Source organism: Chlamydotis macqueenii, chromosome Z (assembly GCF_036417535.1).
Source record: "Chlamydotis macqueenii isolate bChlMac1 chromosome Z, bChlMac1.mat, whole genome shotgun sequence".
Taxonomy (NCBI): Eukaryota; Metazoa; Chordata; class Aves; order Otidiformes; family Otididae; genus Chlamydotis; species Chlamydotis macqueenii.
The window spans coordinates 47239885-47261623 of NC_141593.1; the positions used below are offsets into that span (position 1 = coordinate 47239885).

The window sequence follows — 21739 nt, forward strand, 5'->3', positions numbered from 1 at the left end:
CTTTGCTCAGTTCCATGGAAAAAGACCATTCAGATATAGCATCCTCTCCACTAGTCTACACTATCAAATCAAAGACATCAGCAGCACTGAATCTTGCAGTCCTCAGAGTCTGACACACACCCACAGAGATATCAGAACTGGTCTGGTGATAGTTATGCAAGTTTCCAGTTAAGTCTTTTCTTACCATAGTCAAGTTCATCTGCACATCTCTATACTACACATACAGGTGATTATAACACGGTATCATGTACATCCATAGTCAATTACTTACAAGCTTCAATGATACAAGATAAAAAAAAAAAAAAAAAAAAAAAAAAAGGTGTGTGATGCATTTAAGCAAGTAGCTGTACATGAAGTTCAACACAACTCCTAAGCAGTCCTAAGGACTGCCACAAAGACTATATTCCAAAAGTCAAATCCAACTGCAACAAGCATAGGACTGTTGCAGTCAATCTACATATGTCATCTACATGGAGGAAGTCATCTACACATGTAATCTAGAAAATGTGGATTTGTATAAACCTGATAGAGATACTGTAGAACACAATTTTAAACCAAAATTAAATTCATTGCAGTTGCAGTAGTGTACATAGTGTAACTATTGAAATGTACTTCCAATCTCTACAAGCTCCAATAAGCCAGTTACACATCACCACAGATAGTCCTGGCTCAAACCTTAGTAGATTAAAAAAAAAAAAGATTACAACTACAGAGCAAAAGTATTTCTGATTATTCTCTAAATACTGAAATAAAATTCTGGATTCTGGATATTTTACATCCAGAAAGCAGAGTCACTTTGTAAGAGGAACTGGGAAAATAAATTGTCCAACGATCTAAGGACACCCACTGGAGAACATAAATTTCCCAGTATAAAATGTTCTGTTCATACCATATGAAATGTCTGTTCATATGGTATCTTCTCCTTTTAATTTAGTCTATTCAGGTAAAATCCACTCCAGAAAAGACTTAATTATTTGAAAATTAATTATACCACTTTAAGGAAGGTCTGCATGTACATTTCACTATTCCAGGTACTCAAGTGAGGTGCCTTAAACTGCTTCATAATCACCTTGACAAGACGTCACTTTCATTTAAATTCTGGGATACGCTTGAAGATGCTTCTCCACAGCTCCTGCTTGTGTCAAGTTTGCACCCCAAATCACTACAAATTTCTACTCAGGAGACTTCTATATAATTTCTGTAAACACTCAAAAGATCTTGAGCATTGTGTCAGTTTCAAATACACCACAACACTGTGGAAGTTCTCCAAATGTTCAGGATCCTATTTAATTTGATTACTCACAAGCTATGTGGTTACATCTATTCTCATTAATGAAATGACATTCAGTCATTTGCTTATAGAAGTCTTAGCTCTACAGTTAGAATTAAACCCTCTATTTTTCATTAAAAAAAAGTAAACTGCACTTCCAAAATTTTCAAATTTTCACTCAACTAAGTATAAACTAGATGTAGGAGGGGAATTCAAAATGCCAAGCGTATCTTTCAGACGTTTGTCTCCCTAGGTATTCCACACAGCTACTCAAAGGTGAAGATACCCTGGAGAACAATTCTGACCGTCATACACAGAACGCAAACAAATACATTTCACTTCTCACCAGTATATTTATGTTTTGTGATTACTTCTCCAGAATAAATAACAAATTATTTTGTAACAAATATTTCAATCTAATAATTCTGGGCATTCAATTTGATCACATTTCCCCAGGCATTTACAAGAATTTTTTAAGGGCTTTACGGAAATCATACCTGTTTCCTTTTTGCCTTCACTGGTTAAACTAAAGAACTAACCAAATTCCATACTCTCTGTGATGTATCTTTTACTAGAATTTAATACTTCAAATATCTTCAGGTGGTTTTCATTGAAAAAAAAACATCTCCAGAAAATATCACATTCATTGTGTACATTTGTTCTAAAAGCCGAAGACAAATCATTAAACTAATTAAACAGAATAATTAAAAAAAAATAAGTTTTTTTAATCAGCGATTAAAAAAACACAACATCACTATGTTCACCAATAGCCAAAGATACACTTTAATTCTGCTTTTACACTTTCCAGCATACATAAGCCATCTGAATGACAACAAAAGTACAGCCCCCTGTTGCTCAAAATTCCTTCTGAAGACAGGTATCATAGAAAAGAATAGTTTGGGCTAGAAGGGACCTTCAAAGGTCATCTGGTCCAACCCCCTGCAAGAAGCAGGGATATCTCCAACTGGATCAGGTTGCTCAGAGCTCCATCCAACCTGGACTTGAATGTTTCTAGGGATGGGGCATCCACCACTTCTCCAGGCAACCTGTTCCAGTGTTCCACCACCCTCATTGTCAAAAATTTTTTCCTAGTGTCTAACGTGGATCTACCTCCCTCTATTTTAAAACCATTACCCTTTGTCCTGTCACAACAGGACCTACTCAAGAATTTTTCCGCATCTTTCTTGTAGGCCCCCTTTAGGTATTGGAAGAGTGCAACGAGGTCTCCCCAGAGCCTTCTCTTCTCCAGACTGAACAGCCCCAACTCTCCCAGCCTGTCCTCATACAAGAGGATGAGGACAGGCTCTTATCATCTTCATGGCCCTCCTCTGGACCCTCTCCAACTGGTCCATGTCCTTCTTATGTTGGGGGCTCCAGAACTGGATGCAGTATTCCAGGTGGGGTCTCATGAGAGTGGAGCAGAGGGGCAAAATCACCTCCCTTGATGTGCTGGCCACGCTCCTCTTGATGCAGCCCAGGATGTGGTTGGCTTTCTGGGATGCAAACACACGTTATTGGCTCATGTCAAGCTTCTCATCCACTAGGACACCCAAGTCCTCCTCCTCAGGGCTGCTGTCAACCCATTCTCCACCCAGCCTGTATTTGTGCCTGATACTGCCCCAACCCATATGCAGGTCCTTGCACTTGGCCCGGTTCAACTCCATGAGGTTGGCACGGGCCCACCTCTCCAGCTTGTCAAGGTCCCTCTGGATGGCACCCTCCCCTCGAGCGTGTTGACAGCACCACACAGCTTGGTGTTGTCGCCGAACTTGCTGAGGGTGCACTCCATCCCACTGCCCGTGTCATTGACAAAGAGCCTGACTTGCTCTTCTTTGGGATGCATCATTCTGAGCTTGGAGGAGGTGCTCCTTGAGTATCAACCAACTTTCCTGGACCCCTCTTCTCTCCAGTGCTCTATCCCATGGCACTTTACCCATCAGATCCCTGAAGAGGCCAAAGTCTGCCCTGCTGAAGTCCAGGGCAGAGAGCTTGCTGCGCAGCCTCCTCACTGCCCAGAGATCCGGAACTCCACCATCTCATGGTCACTGCAGCCAAGGCTGTCCTTGAGTTCCACATCCCCCATCAGCCCCTCCCTGTTGGTGCGAACTAGGTCCAGTATAGGACCCCTCCTTGATTGCTCTCCTATCATTTGCAGAAGGAAGTTGTCATCCATGCATTCCAGAAACCTCCTGGCTTGCCTGTGTCCTGCTGTATGGTTTCTCCAACAGATGTCGAGTTGGATGAAGTCCCCCATGAGGACCAGGGCTTGTGACCGTGAGGCTGCTCTTATCTGCCTGTAGAGGGCCAGGTCTGCTCGATCCTCCTGGCCAGGTGGCTTGTAGCAAACTCCCACTGTAATGTCCTGTGTCCCTGCCCTCCCTCTAATCCTGACTCACAAGCTCTCCGTCATAGATTGTAGCCCTGAAGGTGTGCACACATCTCTAACTCTTCCTGTTTGTTCCCCATGTTAACATGTATTGGCATAGAGGCACTCAAGCTCGGCCCCGAGTGAAGCCAGCTTGCTGGCTGGAGCAATAGGAATTCCTTTGGGCTGCATTTTAGGTTCTCTCTTACTTACCTGCGATTCTTCCCCGAGTTCTGGGCATGTGTTGCTGGCACTGGTGCCATACTGACAACGGTGGGATGCACTGTGCCCCCGGCAATCTTAGTTTAAAGCCCTCTTGATAAGCCTGGCAAGCCTTTGGCCAAAGACGCTCTTCCCCTTCTCAGTTTGGTGTACTCCATCACCCCCTAGTAGACCAGGCTTCACAAAGCAAGTCCCATGGTCTAAGTACCTGAAGGCCTGGCTGTGTCACCATTCCTGTAGACATTTGTTGACTTGCCAGATTCGATTGGCCCTTTCACCCCCCTTCCCTTTGACCAGGAGGACTGCTGAAAAGACTACCTGTGCCCCAGAGTCCTTAACCATTGCTCCCAGGGCCCTGTAGTCCTTCTTGATGCTCCTCAGGCTACTCCCGGCTGCATCACTGGCGCCCACGTGAAACTCCAGCAGTGGATAATAGTCCACGGGCCATATACGGTTTGCCACACCGTAACATAAAATAACCCCACACTTCAAATAACTGAAGCAGGTGTTGGTTTGTAGTTCCATGTGACTGTCCAGCCTTAGTAGGTCTTACACGAATAAAGCACTAGCTTGATCATTCCTATTAAGTCACTGTCCACAAAAACATTGATTCTGCTTGGCAAGAATCACCACACACTAGAGAACCAATTCAAACAGATTTGGGGTTTTTTTTAGGTAAATCTTATGTAATAGCATGGCTCTCAGGTCCAAGATGGCTTCAATTCTATTGGGGAAGGAGAAAAAAGAATGCTTATATTATTGGAATAAATTTTATATTTCCATTTTTGAATCAGATGTAACAAGCCACATAGCAGAAGGAATCATCAGATGTTTTGTTTCATCAGCTTGAAAAGGCAAATATCAAAATAACATCAATCTAGGAAAAATACTGCTAAAAAGATGTCTCTCTAGCTGGCTTTCAAAATTAACCTTTCACTAATGGCTTGATCTTAAACTTGTTATTCATCAGCTTTGTGCTCACAAATCACAGTGAGCTATAGTGAGCTCATTCAAGACTAAAAAAAAGAAGAAAAATTGCATGGAAATATCCACAACTAGCATCCCAGCTGAATACAACCCATTACCAGAAATGTTTTTATAAGTTTTATGCTATGGCAAGATCAGCTATGAATAAAGTTGTTTTTACTTCCACTAGGGCCTATGAAAAACTTTGATACAGGAGAAAAGTACACTGGGGTTAAAAGTACTTTCAATTCAAATAATCTTCTATCAGTGGACGAATGAAGTCTCTCTTAGACAGAAATACAATGTTTTTAGAAATTGCTCCTGGCACTAAAGGAGTAACTAAAATTGTAATTAGAGAACTTAAAAACTAGAGGAGAGGAACACAGAATATTTCATAGACAAGCACACAATGTAGGAAGAGAAAGAAAACTAAACAAATGTCCTGAGCAAGCCTGAATAAAAGAATCCTGCATCTCAAGTAAGGGATGGAAGTAAAAAAACAAGCAGCTACAGATTTAGTCTCTTCTGTTGAAGCTAATCCACTCCTTTCTCCTCACACTTTTCCCCTGCTCCAGTACAGAGTCCCTCTCGGAGGATACAGTCCTTCACAAATTGCTCTAACATGGGTCCTTCCCAGCGACTCCAGTTCTTCAAGAACTGCTTCAGTATGGGTCCTTTCCACAGGGTACAGTCCTTCCAAAAGAGACTGCTCCAGTGTGAGTCCCGCCCATGGGCTGCACCTGACAAAAAAAAATCTGCTCCTGCAGATTTCTCAAGTCAGGCCTTATTACCAATGAGAAGGCACACAAAGTGATTCTTAGCTGTAAGTTTCATAGCTGACTAGAGCTGATTTAAAGACAGCACTGTTGTCAACAGTCCCAGTCAACTGTGTACCCCATCCCACCTCCCAATAGGAATGCATCAGTCTTTTGGAGATAAAGAAAATGAACATGGTTATATTCTCATACTCTTATTGGAAAACTTCCTCGAAACCTCCCATTTGTATTTTTTCTACAGCTAAAAGGAGTATGTGTATTTATTCATTTTTGCAGCATAAAATAAGCATGCAGCTATTTACTGTGCCACCATATGCTGCATTAACTACAAGAAAATTTTATTTGCTAATTTCCCAGTAGCTTGTTCTACAAATTACATGCATCAAATAATATGCTGAACTCATCTGAACTACATTCCAATACTAGAATCATGTAAGTGATCAATTAGGAACACAGTAGCTCTGCCATACTTGAGCCCGAGAACAAACTTTTGTTTAAGATTAACTTTTCTAGCTTTCAAAAATCCACAATCATTCCAATTTCTTCTGAAATTCAGTATGTCTGCTCAGTGTAGAAGGCAGAAAAGCATCTGGAGTTATCCGACTGAGGTACTTTCAAAAGACACTTAAAATAGTTTTTCTTATTTTGATTTTTTTTTTCTATATAAACTAGAGGATCAAACCACAATTCTATCCACACTCTTTATTGGCTCTGTTGTTCAACACATGCCCTTGAAAATCATTATAGCTATTAGTTCTTTCAGAAAAACAACACTAGAAACAAAATTAAGAAGTAAAATAACGAACGTCAGACAAATGCAAGCTGCAGACTCCAAACTCAACAGATGCAATTACGCACACACTCACAAGACATAGCTGTCACATGGCTGACCAACCAGCCTCATTTCACATAACTCACGTTGCTCTAGGGGAAATGCACCTGTCATTGAGCTTGAATCTGAGCCTTGGCGAAAGTCTGGAATGAAAAAAAGAGGAAAGAACCTAGCTACAGTTTACCTCTGAAGGCATTTATTTTGGGGAATGAATTGCATGTACAGGAACAAAAACATTCAGAAAACACAAACATATTTTCATGTGTGATCCGAATCCTCAGAAGGGAAGAGTGGAGCAACACATGAACTCTCTTCTCAGTTCCTGTGCAGGAGCTGGAATCTGGAGGACCAAAATATGCTTCAGGGAAACATACCCTCTCTCCTTGCTTAACAGAGATTGGAGGGAAAAAAAAAAAAAGAGACACCATCTACAGTAATACTTCCCTACTACTCTTGCTAGTTCTACAAAAATAAGAGTACATCAAGTATCTGAGAGCTATTATGGAACTCCTCTCCTCCTCTACATCAAAACCCCATAAAAGAAGTCTTCAAGGATCTGCTCTACCAGGCTTGTCTACTTCATAAACTTCGGCCAGAAAAACTACACCAGCTAGAAATGACAGCTGAGAACCACATACCATACAGCCAGTTCAGCTGTGCTGGAAACTAAATTCTGATTAAGACAAGTTATGCCAACAAGACAAGCATTTGTGTTGGCTTTACTCACACCACAGACCCAAACGATGAACTTTCGCTGGCAGAAAGATTACTTCTGCTTTTCCAAGAGAGCTTTTTTGGCCAGCTGACTTTTAGGTCAGAGCAGTTTGAAGAGCTCCAATATCCAAATTTTTCAAATTGTCTTGAAAGACTGTTACCACAAACAATAAGTTATCTATCCATATTCTGATATGTCTCAAACATTTCTAAAATAAGGTCTCCGAAGAACAACATTTTTTCAAATCTGTGAGCTAAAAATTGCCCTAAAGCTCTCTCTTGTGTGCAGACATATATAAAGCAAATAACACCTCAATCTCACAACCTCTATTTCTGTTAGTGCACTTCACTTTGGAGAAGCAATACTGAAGAGTCTGTTCTTAACAATTATACTCTAAATACTGTCACCAAAAAAAAATCTCACTAAGTTAGAGGTTCCTGCCCCTGAAAGCTCTCCTTCTAACACCCCAAGCAAAAAAAAAAAAAAATCCAGAAGTGGTCTGTTCCTCCAGAGAATCTCACTCTCCTCCCATATGAGATGGCAGAATTTTTCTGTGTACCAACAGAGGGTGGATGGATGCAGAGTAACTGACAATTTATGTGGACTTTTAGGAAAGAAACAATCTCTGATTGGACTGGGACAGTAGCAGTTATGCAACTGTTCCGGCTGGCCAGGCACCAGAGGAAGGAAAATAAAACCGTAACTACTCTGAACTGAGATTTTATTCAGTATGAGCTGTGAACTGAATCAATGGACTATGGGCCAATAAGTTACCACCTGAGACAAACCCGTGACAAAAAATTTTTTTAAAACACATACAAGTGTGTTCTTGACAGGACATGAAAAGAGGGCTAGAGAAACATGACAGTCCTAAGGGAAACAATGGAACAAGGAACAGCAGGGGGAAAAGGGGTAAAGAAAATAATATAAAAAGAGTCTATTTCTTTAATTACTGTAAGTATCAACACATAAAACTGTTTGAAAAGAAAAAAAGATTACTTGATCTCAAATACCCATAGCTTGCAGCAGCAAAATATAACATAACCCCTGTTTAATGTCACCAAACACACAGACAAGGCCAGTGGGGGGTGGGGGAGGAGAAGACTTGGAATCACACAGCAGGCTTCAGCTTGCCAAAACAACATTTCCAAATGCAAAATCCTATAAAAACTAAAAGTTATATAAATATTCTTTCGCATTTTATTCAAATTCCTATTTATTAGGAAACTGAACAACAAAAGCGTTCCTCAGGGGTCCGTGTTGGACCCGGCCCTGTTCAACATCTTTGTTGGCGACATGGACAGTGGGATAGAGTGCACCTCAGCAAGTTCACTGATGACATCAAGTTGTGTGGTACCATCGACATGCTGGAGGGAAGGGATGCCATCCAGAGGGACCCTGACAGGCTGGAGAGGTGGGCCCATGCAAACTTCATGAAGTTTAACCAGGCCATGTGCAAGGTCCTGCCCCTGGGTCATGGCAATCCCAGGCACAAATACAGGCTGGGCAGAGAATGGGTTGAGAGCAGCCCTGAGGAGAAGGACTTAGGAACACTGGTAGATGAGAAGCTCAACATGAGCAGGCAGTGCACCCTTGCAGCCCAGAAGGCCAACCGCATCCTGGGTTGCATCAAGAGGAGTGTAGCCAGCACGCTGAGGGAAGTGATTCTCTCCCCCTCTACTCCGCTCTGGTGAGACCTCACCTGGAGTACTGCGTCCAGTTCTGGAGACCTCAATATTAGAAGGACATGGACCAGTTGGAGTGGGTCTGGAGGAGGACCACAAAGATGATCAGAGGGCTGGAGCACCTTTCCTATGAGGACAGGCTGAGAGAGTTGGGGCTGTTCAGCCTGGAGAAGTGGAAGCTCTGGGGAGACCTTACAGCAGTCTTCCCTTACCTAAAGGGGGCCTACAGGAAAGATGGGGAGAGACTCAGAGACTCTTCAGTAGGGCCTGTTGTGACAGGACAAGGGGTAATGTTTTTAAAATAGAGCGAGGTAGATCCAGGTTAGACACTAGGAAAAATTTTTTGACAACGAGGGTGGTGGAGCACTGGAACAGGTTGCCCAGAGACATGGTGGATGCCCCATCCCTAGAAACATTCAAGTCCAGGTTGAATGAGGAGCATGTTAATGAGCAACCTGATCTAGTTGAAGATGTCCCTGCTCCTCGCAGGAGGGTTAGACAAGATGATCTTCGAAGGTCCCTTCTAGCCCTAACTATTCTATGATTCTGTGAAAAGCACCTGTGAAAGGTGCAATATTAGGTTGTTCAACTCTTCAGACCACAAACATTACCAAGTACTATCTGAAAACCAAAGAAGTAGCTCCTGGACAATGTATTTTATTTGTACCTTCTTTCAGACTCCACGTAGTTGAGATTAGAAGTTGAAAGATTGTCTCCAGAATACAGTGCCACTCCAAAAATAAGGTTTTGCAACAACTCATGGACAGCTCTTCCCCCTTTCCTCACAGTATCATGTCTCCCAACAGTCCTATGCACACACTTAAACTTCTAGAAATTTTTTGAAGATCAAAAATCCTGAAAATCTACTCGCAAAACTACCTGAACAATATCACTAATATATATATATGTTAAAATTACATTAATAACGAGAATGAAGCTATTCAACTGCCAATGTAAATGTAACTCAGCCCCTTGTGTGAACACAGCACAACTCTTAATTACTTGATCACAGACCTTTTACCCATGGGACACCTGCCTTATCCCATGCACAGACTGCCTTCCTTGAAGATGGAACAGTAGCAGGAAATAAAAAGATTCCTGCACAGACTCACCTGCCTTGCCTCTAGAACTGGGCAAGCACACAGAGTAGGCTTACATAGGCCAGGACTGGTCATAAATGTTCATTCCGGAAATGTCAATATTTTATTTACTTGGGTTTAGACAGAGAACGAAAGGAGCCAAGAAGTGACCCAGAGCCAGAGCACAAGAAGGCCTCGTATACATACATATATACATATAATATACATCCTTAACTCCAGTCAAGCTCTTCTTTGACTTCTAGGTGTTCCTTTTGATCATCAATAGAACATTAATGAGGAACTTTCCGGACCCATGAACATACAGAGTATAAGAAAGAAAACAGTTGTAATAATTCAAAGGAAATCTTCACGTAGAAATGAAAGGATACAACTGCTGGCACATCTCTATATTCTTTTATACAATTTTTTTTCCCCCCTCCCACTTCATCATGTGACAATTCCTAAATTTGGAATCACACTCAAACCCACATCAGTCATTTTAACCATCCACATTGTCATTTTGTGAAAAACAGTTTGATGTCATGTTTTGTGAACTAGCCCTTAAAAGGAAACAAGACACTTGGCTTGTGGCTTTCACAGATTTTTGTTGATAGCGAAGGAATGCCAAGATTTAAGGATGTTGGATTTAATTCCACACATAAAAGTGAATTACATTCTAGGACAAAGTTTCTCAATCTGCAGTCTATAAAACATCAGACAGTCTTCTAAAAAAATCATCAAAAAAAAAGTATTTTTAAAAACATACATTCCCGTACATGCAAGCAAGAAAACATAATTGAGGGAATACAAAAAATAAAACTAACATTCAAAGTTTAGCCTAATTGAATTGCAGTATAATGCATAAGAAATGTGACAACATTTCACAAGACGATCCTTGCACTTTTATAAGGAAATCCATTGTTCTTGAAACAACACATTGTCCTTTAACATTAAGTTTGAAAATGCTTTCTTCTGTTCTACTGGATTTCCTGAGTAAGTCCTCTCCAGAAAATGCCTTGCAACATCCAGTATGTGTCTCCCTTCATTCTACCTCCCTAAGCCACTACCTGTTTTCTCCATGCCTCACTACGATTTCTCTACTTCCATTCTCTTTACAGGCACCTCTTAAAGTCATCTATATAGGGAACCCATCCAGACACTAAGCTCTTTCTGCCTGCTTTTATTGACAAACTCTGCCTCAACTAACTCTTCTGGTTCACCCTGAATTTCAGTTACCACCCTGCTTTATTTCACTGGTTCAGCTGCAGAAGTTTTATTTCTTAGGACTTTCCTTTTATCTGTCAATTTTTTTTTTTTTAAATTACAGACACCTGGTCCACATCACACCTCTGGTCCTTGCTTTAAGATCTGGATATAGCTATCCTGCCCTAGTCTTTCAACACTCCTCTTTTCAGGGCTAATTTCCCTTCCTAATGTTCACACAAAAACATTCTTGCATCTTGTCTACAATCAGCTGTGTATACATATGCTAAATTACCTTTTATTCAGCCAGCCAAACTGGCAACAACACTTATGCTAAATCTTAATACCAAAACAGCTCTGCAAAGTCAGCCAACAAAGAATACTGGAGAAGTACTTGGAGATCATAAATACAATATTAATAATATACGCGAGATCTGCTCCCTCAATATCTCCTATATAAAACTACCATAAAATTAATGAATGTTAAATAAAAAAAATCAGTTAAAAAAATAAAATGGTCGATAACAAATTTCAACTAATGGCCATGTTTTCACACGGGGTACATAACACCTAGCTTGAAACCCCATTTGCATGTGTTGCTCCGATACTGCGTTCTTCACTAATTTATTCTTCACAGCTTTTAAACTTTTTTCCCCTGAAGATTATTAGTAACTGATCTCTAAAACTTATTGTTTTAAAACAAGATAAAATCTTTAAATTAAATATGCTTATTAATACGTACATATTTAACCTATTTAGATGTATCACTAAATATTTAATTGATTACTTCCTTTTTTCAAGAAAATTCTTTTTACAGGTCTTGTAAGTGACAAACTGTATCTGGATGAAAACAGACTTACTAAAACCAAAAAGAAAAGAATTTTAAATTCAACTAAAAGTACTTAGGTATGTTACAGATGTAAAAACTGGGAAAATTATTTTGCATTTAGAACTGAATTAATTATGCTATGTGTGGCTAGCAAGCTTAATGACTGCCTAAATGATCAGAGGAAGATTTTAGAACTGATCTTGTCCTCTTTCCTGACAGTTCTATTTGTACATCAGAAAGAAGAAACTGACTGACTTCTGTTTTCAGTTTCAACTAGATTTAAATCAAATTTGAAGAAAGTAAGAACTGGATGAGACATCTGAAAATAAGGACACGGAGTTGTTTCAATTGATTTTGACATGTCGCCAAATTCTGTTTCCCAGTGTTTGGTAGTTGAGAGCTTTTGTGTTCCTGAGAAGTTTGGCAGGACACATGTACTGCTTGTTACGTGGGCTGGGGTTTGTGCTTTTTGTTTTGATTTGGTTTTTTGATTTGAGAACACATTCAGCCTGAAGTAACAGTCATGTTCTTAATGAATTTTAATTATATTTCTTTAATTAATAGTTAATTTTCATGCATTTTAAACATGGCTTTGATACACCTTTCTACATAGCCCCTTTATATGGCCTCTAGCATTATTTGGTCCTCATCCTGAAGTACATGCAAGACTTTCTAGGAGCTACTGCTATGTGGAAAATTAAATAATGTTCCACCACCAGGAATAATCTATTACATATTTTCAAATACCTTATGACACAGAAAGAATAAAACCAATATTCAGTTCGTGTTAGCAATTAAGAAAATAATACAAAAATGTTTTGTTTGTTACTGAGATTAAAATATACAAAAGACATGTTTTCTTGGAATCTAGGCTTTTTCTTTGTGTAATATGAGATATAAAATTTCCTGCTTCTTAGGAAAATCAAGTTTGCATACCAGCACAGAATATCCCTGGGACTTCGCTCCGGAATATAACAGTTCGTACTTTCTTATCAGATTTCAAAGCATCCACAGCTTTTGACATCTACAGAGAAAAGGAGGAAGGGGAATAACCAAACACTTTTTAGAGTGCTTAATTCCAATACTTCACCTTTATACTAAAAAAATATTCTTTTCACTTACCATTTTTAAAAGATTTTTGTTAAGTGCATTCTTGGCATGCGATCTGTTTAATCCAAGCACCACAATTCCTGGAGGGAAAGAAAAATTGTAGCATTGTTACTATATAGTGAAATACATAGTTACTATGTAGTGAAATATATATTATCTGTGTAAACTATTATTTCAAAATTATAGAAAAAGCATTAGATTAGGCAAAAGCAGCACCACACATTAAAGCAACAAAAAGATACTTGACCTTGCTTTGATTTTAAACTCTAAGGAACACTGCAAATTTGATGTTTGAATAAACTAGAGATGCTATCATCCCAAATGGTTCTTCAGCTAGGAAATAAGGTGCTTTTCAGAAGCATGTTTTTTCTAAACAGCAATGATGCTTTTTGATCACAATTGTGTTTTTCTTCTCCTCATCAGAGTCCAAAGACTGCTGCTCCACCACCATTATTAATGTATTCAGAAGGAAGTTCCAATTAGAATTAAAGCATATTCAATATTTTTTTCTGTAAAGGGATGATCCTTGAAGACAAATCATACAAGTTGATTCTTCTTAGTGGTGTTGTATCTTGTCATATATCTACCACTTCTGCCTCCCTCTCTAGAAAAATAAGAGGTAAATACAGACGACATCCACACAGCTGTTCTATTTCTTAAATATGAAAAAAAAAAAAAAAAAAGATGAAGGAATAAGTGCAACAGGAAAAGCATAAAAGGTTTACAAGATAAAACTCTACATTTCAGTGATGTATACAAAAAGACATTCCTTGAATTCTCATTTGAGTCAGTTTTGTTCTAATGCGCCATTACTACAGTACCTGGCCACCTGTAAAACAAATTCTTAGGGTTTTTATTACTGCAGTAAGATTTGGGAAGTTTTCCGAATGTATTAACCAGTGATCAAACTACAGATAGATAAAGTACCTGCTCAAAGTCACAAAATAGAAATTGAAAAAAAATTGGAAAATAGATTTCTTGATTTCCCATAGAAAATTTAATCCTTCTCTGTTCCCCACCTCCCCACCCCCCGAGAATCTCCTGGTAAAAACTGTTTAAGGTAAGTCTTCCCTGCTTTGTGCTTTCATCAAGATTTAAACCCCTGGTCACAAGAGCATAGCAATTTCAGACGGGACAAATTTCCCTAACCAGGGCAAAGAGGAATAATCAGGCTCCATATGACACTACAGAGCCCCCCTCAACTCAAACATAAAGAAAAGAAAAAGCAAAATGTTCAGATAACACTACAATATTGCCATACAAGTAGCATTCTGACAAATACTGCTAGTCATACAGAAAAGTTGATTAGTGTTATGTATTTTTAAATGTCTGTTACATCATCATTTGAAGCATTTAATCATGGTTCATTCTTCCTAAAGCACCCACAGAGAATCATAGAATGGTTTGGGTTGGAAGGGACCTTCAAAGGTCATCTAGTCCAACTCACCTGCAAGGAGCAGGGACACCTTCAACTAGAATAGCTTACTCAGAGCCCCATCCAGCTTGACCTTGAACATCTTCAGGGATAGGGCATCCACCATGTCTCTGGTTAACTTGTTACAGTGCTTCACCACCCTCATTGTCAATTTTTTTTTCCTTATATATAGTCTAAATCTACTTCCTTCTAGTTTAAAACCATTACCCCTTGTCTAATCACAACAGACCCTGCTAAAAAGTTTCTCCTCATCTTTCTTACAGGCCCCCTTTAAATACTGAAAGGTCGCAATAAGGTGTCCCCAGAGCCTCTTCTCCAGGCTCAACAATACCAACTCTCTCAGCCTTTTTTCACAGGAGAGGGGCTCCAGGCCTCTGATCATCTTCGCGGCTCTCCTCTGAACCTTCTCCAACTGGTCCATGTCCTTCATATGCTGGGGGCTTCAGAGCTGGATGCAGCACTTCACGTAGGGTCTCACCAGAGTGGATTAGAAGGGCAGAATCACCTCCCTGGACCTGCCAGCCACGCTTCTTTTGATGCGGCCCGGGATACAATTAGCCTTCTGGGCTGTGATCGCACATGGAAGGCTGATGTGCAGCTTTTCATCCACCAGTACCCGGAAGTCGTTCTCAGCAGGGCTGGCACTCAATCCCTTCATCCCCCAGCTTGTATTGATACCAGAGGTTGCCCCAAACCAACTGCAGGTCTTATTGAACCTTATGAGGTTCATGGGCCCACTTCTCAAGCTTGTTCAGATCCCTCTGGATGGTATCCCATCTCTCGGATGTGTTGATTGCACCACTCAGCTTAGTGTCATCTGCAGACTTGCTGAGGGTGCACTCAGTCCCTCTGTCTATATCACTGATGAAGATGTTAAAAAGTACCAGTCCCCTTAGGGACCCTTGAGAGACACCACTTGTCACCAGCCTCCATTTGGACACTAAGCTGTTGACCACTACCCTCTGGACGTGACCATCCAACCAATTTCTTTTCCACCAAACATTCTGCCCATTGAATCCATATCTCTCCAATTTAGAAAGGATATTGTGGGGGACCATGTCAAAGGCCTTAAAGAAGTCCAGGTAGGTGACATCTGTAGCTCGTCCCTTGTTCACTGATGTAGTCATTCCATCATAGAAGGCCACTAGGTTTGTCAGGCAGGACCTGCCCTTGGTGAAGCCATGCTGGCTGTCTTTAAACCACCTCCCTGTCCTCCAGGTGCCTCAGCATAGTTTCTAGGAGGATTTGTTCCATGATCTTTCCAGGCACAGAGGAGAGGCTGGCAGGCTGGTGGTTCCCAGGATCCATCTTTTTACCCTATTTAAAAATGGGTGAAATGTTTCCCTTTTTCCAGTCAGCAGGAACTTTGTCTGACTGCCATGACTTTTCAAACATCATGGATATACACATATAAGCATATCTTTAAAAAAAAAAAAAAAGTTTGAAAAATCTACTTGTGAAAGAAAAAACCCTAAAAGTCATCATCAAATTCATCAACAAATATCAGTAGAAACGATAATGATAATAATAAAATTTCAGTATCTGTATGCTGTCAAAGAAGTGCTGGATATACCAAGAAAGAATAAGCAATCACTTAATGCTAAACTCAACATTAATTTCATAGTTTTTCCTAGGAGTCATCTCCACATTATTTCAGAATGCTCTTTAGCAAATAATGTACATATATTAAAAATTACATCTGTATTTTAAAAACTAACTTTCACCCTATTAGTCAGGCTCTCCAAGGGACTAAGATGACTCCCAGTGCTGTCTAACACAAGCAGTCACATCCCTGTGTACTACTCGCCTAGGCAACCATCAGAGGAAAAGTGTATGCAAACATTCAATATGTTCTCTGCTTATGTCTGTCAAAAGAGAAAGCTGCCTGTGACATAATTCTTAATGTTTAAGAGAAAACTATACGAAAGTCATGTATAACAAAAAATGTCTTTTAAAGAGATAACAATACATATATATATGAAAGACAGGTTCAAAATACTTGTAAATTCCCAGAAACATCCTCATTTCACAGCGTACACTAAACTTGGGATTTGCATTTAAGTAGTTCATAGTCTTGTATTTTAAGAGTGATAGCAAAGATGTATGATGCTATCATTATTGATAGCATCAATCTCTCGCTGAGAGAGAAGACCATATTTCTTTCTATACTGTACAAAACAGGGTGGACCAATTTAGGTGAAGTGATTAGATCATAGTTTAACTACAGTTTCCCTCAGCACACAGGAAATCTTATGTTAAATATTGTTTTTATCTGTTTTATCTTGTACTTCTTAGTTTTCAAAAAAATACTAACCCTCAATGTTTGGTAGAAACACATTTAAAGAGTTTAGTTGTAAATAACTGTCTTTACACCACATTAGTAATTCTGTACAAGTTAGGAAGATTCAGTATATCTGTATAAAAAGTACTTATTAAATACATTTATATGTGTTATATATTAAGTACTCACACTAATACAAATGATCTATCCAAATGCACTTTTTCAAAACTACAGAAAAAAAAAATCTGAACTATGCACTGAAAAGTGGAGGGAGGATCAAAGAGACGCAAGTTATTTTTAAACTCATCTCACTTAACTACTCAGATAAACCAAGGCTGACAACTTGACTTAGATATTTACTATTCTAGAATAGTTTCTTAAGCAAAACAAGAATCTATGGTGAGTGTATCATGCACAATTCTAGTGGTTTCTATTGACTGCCTTATCAAGAAGTATTTAAATGCAGAATCATACACATCTGTACTAGGCAGTGTTTTTAAAAAACTCCAAAACACTTTTCAAAATCCCCTATATCTGCATCTTTTTTAACTCTAAACACCATTTAAATATATTTCCTGCCTTTCTTTAATTAGTAGATCTCATCTGTTCAGCCCTGCTTTATTTAAAGAGAGCAAAAGAAGGGAAAGATTTTCTGGTTTACCAGCTAGCTATCAATTTCCAACCTCTGACCAAACAACTTCAACTGAGACCATATTTGTTGTGCCCATTCTATGTATGCTAGAATTCCAACTGATGAGGACAAAAAGCAAGTAACTATTGCACTACTCTAGCAAGTAACACTGCAACACTTGAGTCAAGACTACAGAGATACTTCTCCTAATTCTATCTGTAACTTACAGAGCAAAAGCTCTAAGTTCATTAACATTTGTAATGGGATCACTAATGCAACTTGGTTAAAAGTTCTGAAATGTCAATAGTTGTAATATATTTTCAGTCCTAGTGATAATCAAATAGAAATCAAATAAAGTAAAAGAGATGTATTTAATTAAAAAATACTAATGCATTGACATTCACCTATACTCATAGAAAACTGATACTAAAAAAACTAAAAAACTGATACTGTTCACAGTCGTAACATGTTGTTTAAAATACACAGGTATTTTACAATCACATTCTTAAAAATAATCTCACATCTTTTGTTCAGCTCAAATTTGGAAGCTGGAAAGTCTTGAATTAAAATTTCAATAACTAGCCTTTTCAAATATAGTCTAATTTCATTTTGTGTTTAACAATTTCCCAAAAACTGTGGTATACGAGCCACATCAAAGTGATTACAAAGCAGGACAGTTTGCTACTTTGTCTGCAGGAAAAGATTCATCTAGAGCTACAAGATATGTGCCTCTACATGAGTCAGTTACTATCGGTTTTCCTACCTCCCCAGCATCCTCAGCTGTAAAAGCCCTTGGACAATACATCCTTCTCTAAGTAGCATGGAAAGACTAGCCATGGACAAGAGCATAACCACAGCATAAAGAAGCACGTATGTGCTGTAAGAGGCAGTCAGAGGGATAGGGCCTGTCCCTGTGTGTAGTCAAGAAGTATGTAACGGAAGAATATGCTGAAACAATGGCACCAGGGTCATTGGGAAGGTCTAGGACATATACTGGTGGAAAAAGGAATGGTAGGTTAGAGAAGAGCAAGAAAGACCATAGGGGCTTATATGGAGACAATATCCTAATGCAGCAAAGGTACTACGTGCTGTAAGCAGGTAAAGATGAACTTGACACACAAGGCAAGGAGAAGGGTGTGCAGTAGTAGCACAGGGAAGAAGCACAGACATGCTTCTTTCACAGAAACATGGTCTGCTCTTTGTGCTGCTGAAGGACGCATATGAAGCTTATGTCTCCTTCTGGCTTACTTCCAGACCCTTGTTCTTATCCTTTATTAACAAACAGTATTTGTTTCTATGTCCTGAAAGGCAAAGCCTAAGAAAATTCCTTTTCCTATGAGAATTCATTAATCAAAAATACGTTGACTGAATCCTCCCTCATGATAGCATTTGGAATGTTAAATCAACTGTGGCTATCTCCATGTTTTGGGGCATTTTTAATGCCACGTTTGACAAAGATGTATATTCTGAGAAGGAAAGAAAAAACAACTTCAAAAAGATTTTTTCAACAGAAAAAAAAAAAACCCAGGTGGGTTTTCTTCAAAAACCTCCTTCAATTCTTTGCGCAATCAAACTTACAGTATCTGCATCAAAAACACCTGGCAACGGATTCAGGACAGATACACAGTACAAAATACCTTCATAACATTACAAAAGCAACGATTCGTAGCTGATTCAACAGCTGGAACACAGTACCGAATTCTACTGCATGTTGTGTAATGGCAGAAATAAAAATCATGATCTTAGGTAGTACTCAAGTACTTTCCACCACTTGTTGGAAAAGCACAAAACAAAGAAGCAAGCAAAAACACTCCTCAACAAACTCTTATTTGTTCCTGCCTTGCCTCTTCCTCAATTTAAAGCAACCTCCAAAAATTAAAATAGATGTTTAAAACTAATTCCAAGTTCCACAGTTGGTTGAGAGAACAGGGCTAAAGAAGTATATCTTAAAGGAACTGGAAAGATTTGGAAACAGTACAATCACTAAAACAGAAGTGGATTTCAGAATCAGATTACACCCTCAACTTTACTGACCCTTAACAGTGACAGAAAAACCTGCCCTCAGACAACAGCAGAACTTTTCCTTTGAAAAATAATCACCCTCTAAGCCTCATGCTAGAATTTAAAGTCTTAAAGTTACTTCTCTGTATATGTATACAAATCTGTATATATGCATACTTAATTCACAGGCGCTTGCCTGAATTTACAAGTCTGAAATAATAGAGTTAAATGTGCTTAAAGATATAAACTGAATTGTGCATCTCAACACACGGTTATGCCAAGACATAGCATCCACATAAAGAGATTCATGCGCTGCAGATGAAAAGAGTTCCACGCTACGGCCCTCTCCACAGAAGCAGGTGTAACATCATGGCTCTAAAAACAAATCCTCAGGAATGGAGCTTGCACTTACTGTTTTTGTACCATTCCTAGCCCTGCTGCAGCCACATGGGAAGGAAGTGACAAACATCAAAGGCTGTGAAACACCTCCAAAGGAAAAAAACACCTCCAAAGGAAAAAAACACCTCCAAAAATCGAGTGAGCGCCAAACCAGAACAGGAAGTACAAAGTGTCTATGCTGTGATGCATTGGTTCCAGATCAGTCTGGAGCATGGACTTTCTTTCTTTGATTAACCAGTTGGGTTAAAACAAGACTATTGGTATAGTTGAGTAAAACAAGGTCAGCAGCAGTTGACAGCACTAAAAGTACGGAGGAGGGTGAGATGGCAACTAGGAAAGCAGCATGAGACAAGCAAGAGCACCGAAGCCACACTTCCCAGAACAGAAAACATCAATGCAACTTCTGTGTCCTTGTCCGCCCCTGCACACAACCATATAACAGTGTGGGAAGAAGCATGATCGTAGTTTACTGCTAAATTTCAATTTCTCACATTAAAGTGGTCAACAGACGCCAACTCAGAAAAGTGTACCTGGCACACATAGTACATTGCGGAGCAGCGCTCTAAAAAAGAAAACACATAGGAGACCACGCTGACCCAGCTCTGCCTCTGCCATGCCGGCAGCTCCCAGCACCCCGCGACGAAGCCCGTGGCCGAGGAGGAGGAGCCGCCGCTCTCTTCCCGCCCCTCGGCCCGGGGCAGCTACCCCCGGGCCCCCCCCATCCCTGCCCCGCTGTGGTGGCCGCCCTACAGTGCCGCGGCGGAGCACAGCGTCACTTCGGCCCAGAGGCCTGGGCGTTGCCGGAGATGGATCAGATGGGGAAGGCCGCCCCGCGGGCGCCTTCCCCTCGTTACCTTTGTGCTCATCATCCAGGTACCGGATCCGCAGCTCCTCCTCTTCCTTCGCCTCGGAACCGTAGGTCCTCCTGGCCGAGGGGAGAGGAAGAGCAGGAGCAGCAGCAGCAGCAGCAGCGGCGGCGGCGGCGGCGCGCCCCCCCACCGACGCCCGGCGGTCGGCCCGTCCGAGGGAGGAGGTCGCGGCGGCTGCGGCTGCCAGCCTGACTCGGCCGTGCAAGAGGCCCAGGCCACCCAGGGCCGCCGCCATGCTGCTGCCGGCGCCGCCTCAGCCTCTCAAGACCGCCGGCCCCGCTCCCGCCGCCCACGTGACCAGCGCACGGGGCGCCACCGGCCCCCTCCCCCTGCGCCGGCGCCGCCGAGGACCCTGTGCGGTGCCGGCGCCGTCAACGGCTGCGGGGGAGTCGTTCGGGAGTCGCTGGCCGCGGGCTGTGGCCATAGAGAGGGGGCAGCCAGGGCAGCGCGGGCGCCCGGCCAGGCCTGGGCTGGCCTGGGCTGGGCTGAGCTGGGCTGGGCTGAGCTGAGCTGAGCTCGGCCGACAGCACTGGCGGCGGTGTCGAGCAGGCCAGGCCCCAGCTCTGGCCGAAACCGACCATGAGAAAAGACTTGTTAGCCAGACGAGATCTGAGATTTTTTTCACACACAGCTTGAAATTCGCTGGTGCATGGAAAAGTTTCTCATTGGTAAAAAATGGCTATTTAGTTGCATTGGGAGCCCTTTATAGTGATGAAAGTTATGCAGCACATTTATTTGTGGTGAACTTACCTAGATCTTATCTTAAAGGCCACATGTGCAGGTAGTGCTGCACTGTATGAGGTGGTACCAGAATGAATGCACGTGAACTCCTCTGTTCTTGCTTCTTTTCAAGTATCACAACCATGCTCACCCAGTGGTGGCATCAGCACTGACCAAAGCAACTATGGTCAGTAACAAACCAGGTAGTACCTGGTTCTGCGTGCTGAGGTAAAAGGCTGCTTTTGTTCGTTTCCCCTCTCTGCACTCGCCCACCACTTTTTAGGCATTCAGAACTACCATTGCTCTGCAAAAGTAAGGATCAAGTTAATACGACTTTGTATTCAGAGCTGC

The 21739-nt window shown here is 40.9% G+C and overlaps 1 protein-coding gene across 5 annotated transcripts in view; it reads right to left on the reverse strand.

The window, feature by feature from the left end:
- Positions 1-20958, reverse strand: part of AUH (AU RNA binding methylglutaconyl-CoA hydratase) — a 122224-nt gene extending 101266 nt beyond the window's left edge. For 2 of the 5 annotated variants that reach the window (XR_015261508.1, XM_086771514.1), the window contains exons 1-4: positions 20654-20958; positions 13065-13132; positions 12879-12966; positions 6518-6574 (exon numbers count right to left, since the gene is read on the reverse strand). Coding sequence is in view for 4 of the 5 variants with exons in the window: in XM_086771514.1 (XP_086627640.1) it covers positions 6518-6574; positions 12879-12966; positions 13065-13132; positions 20654-20903 (463 nt within the window). In the remaining variant the exon portion in view is untranslated. Of the gene's footprint in view, positions 1-6517; positions 6575-12878; positions 12967-13064; positions 13133-20329; positions 20441-20653 lie in introns of those variants that run through there. The other 3 variants (XM_086771516.1, XM_086771515.1, XM_086771517.1) reach the window with 2 other exon arrangements.
- Between the last annotated feature and the right edge of the window lie 781 nt (positions 20959-21739).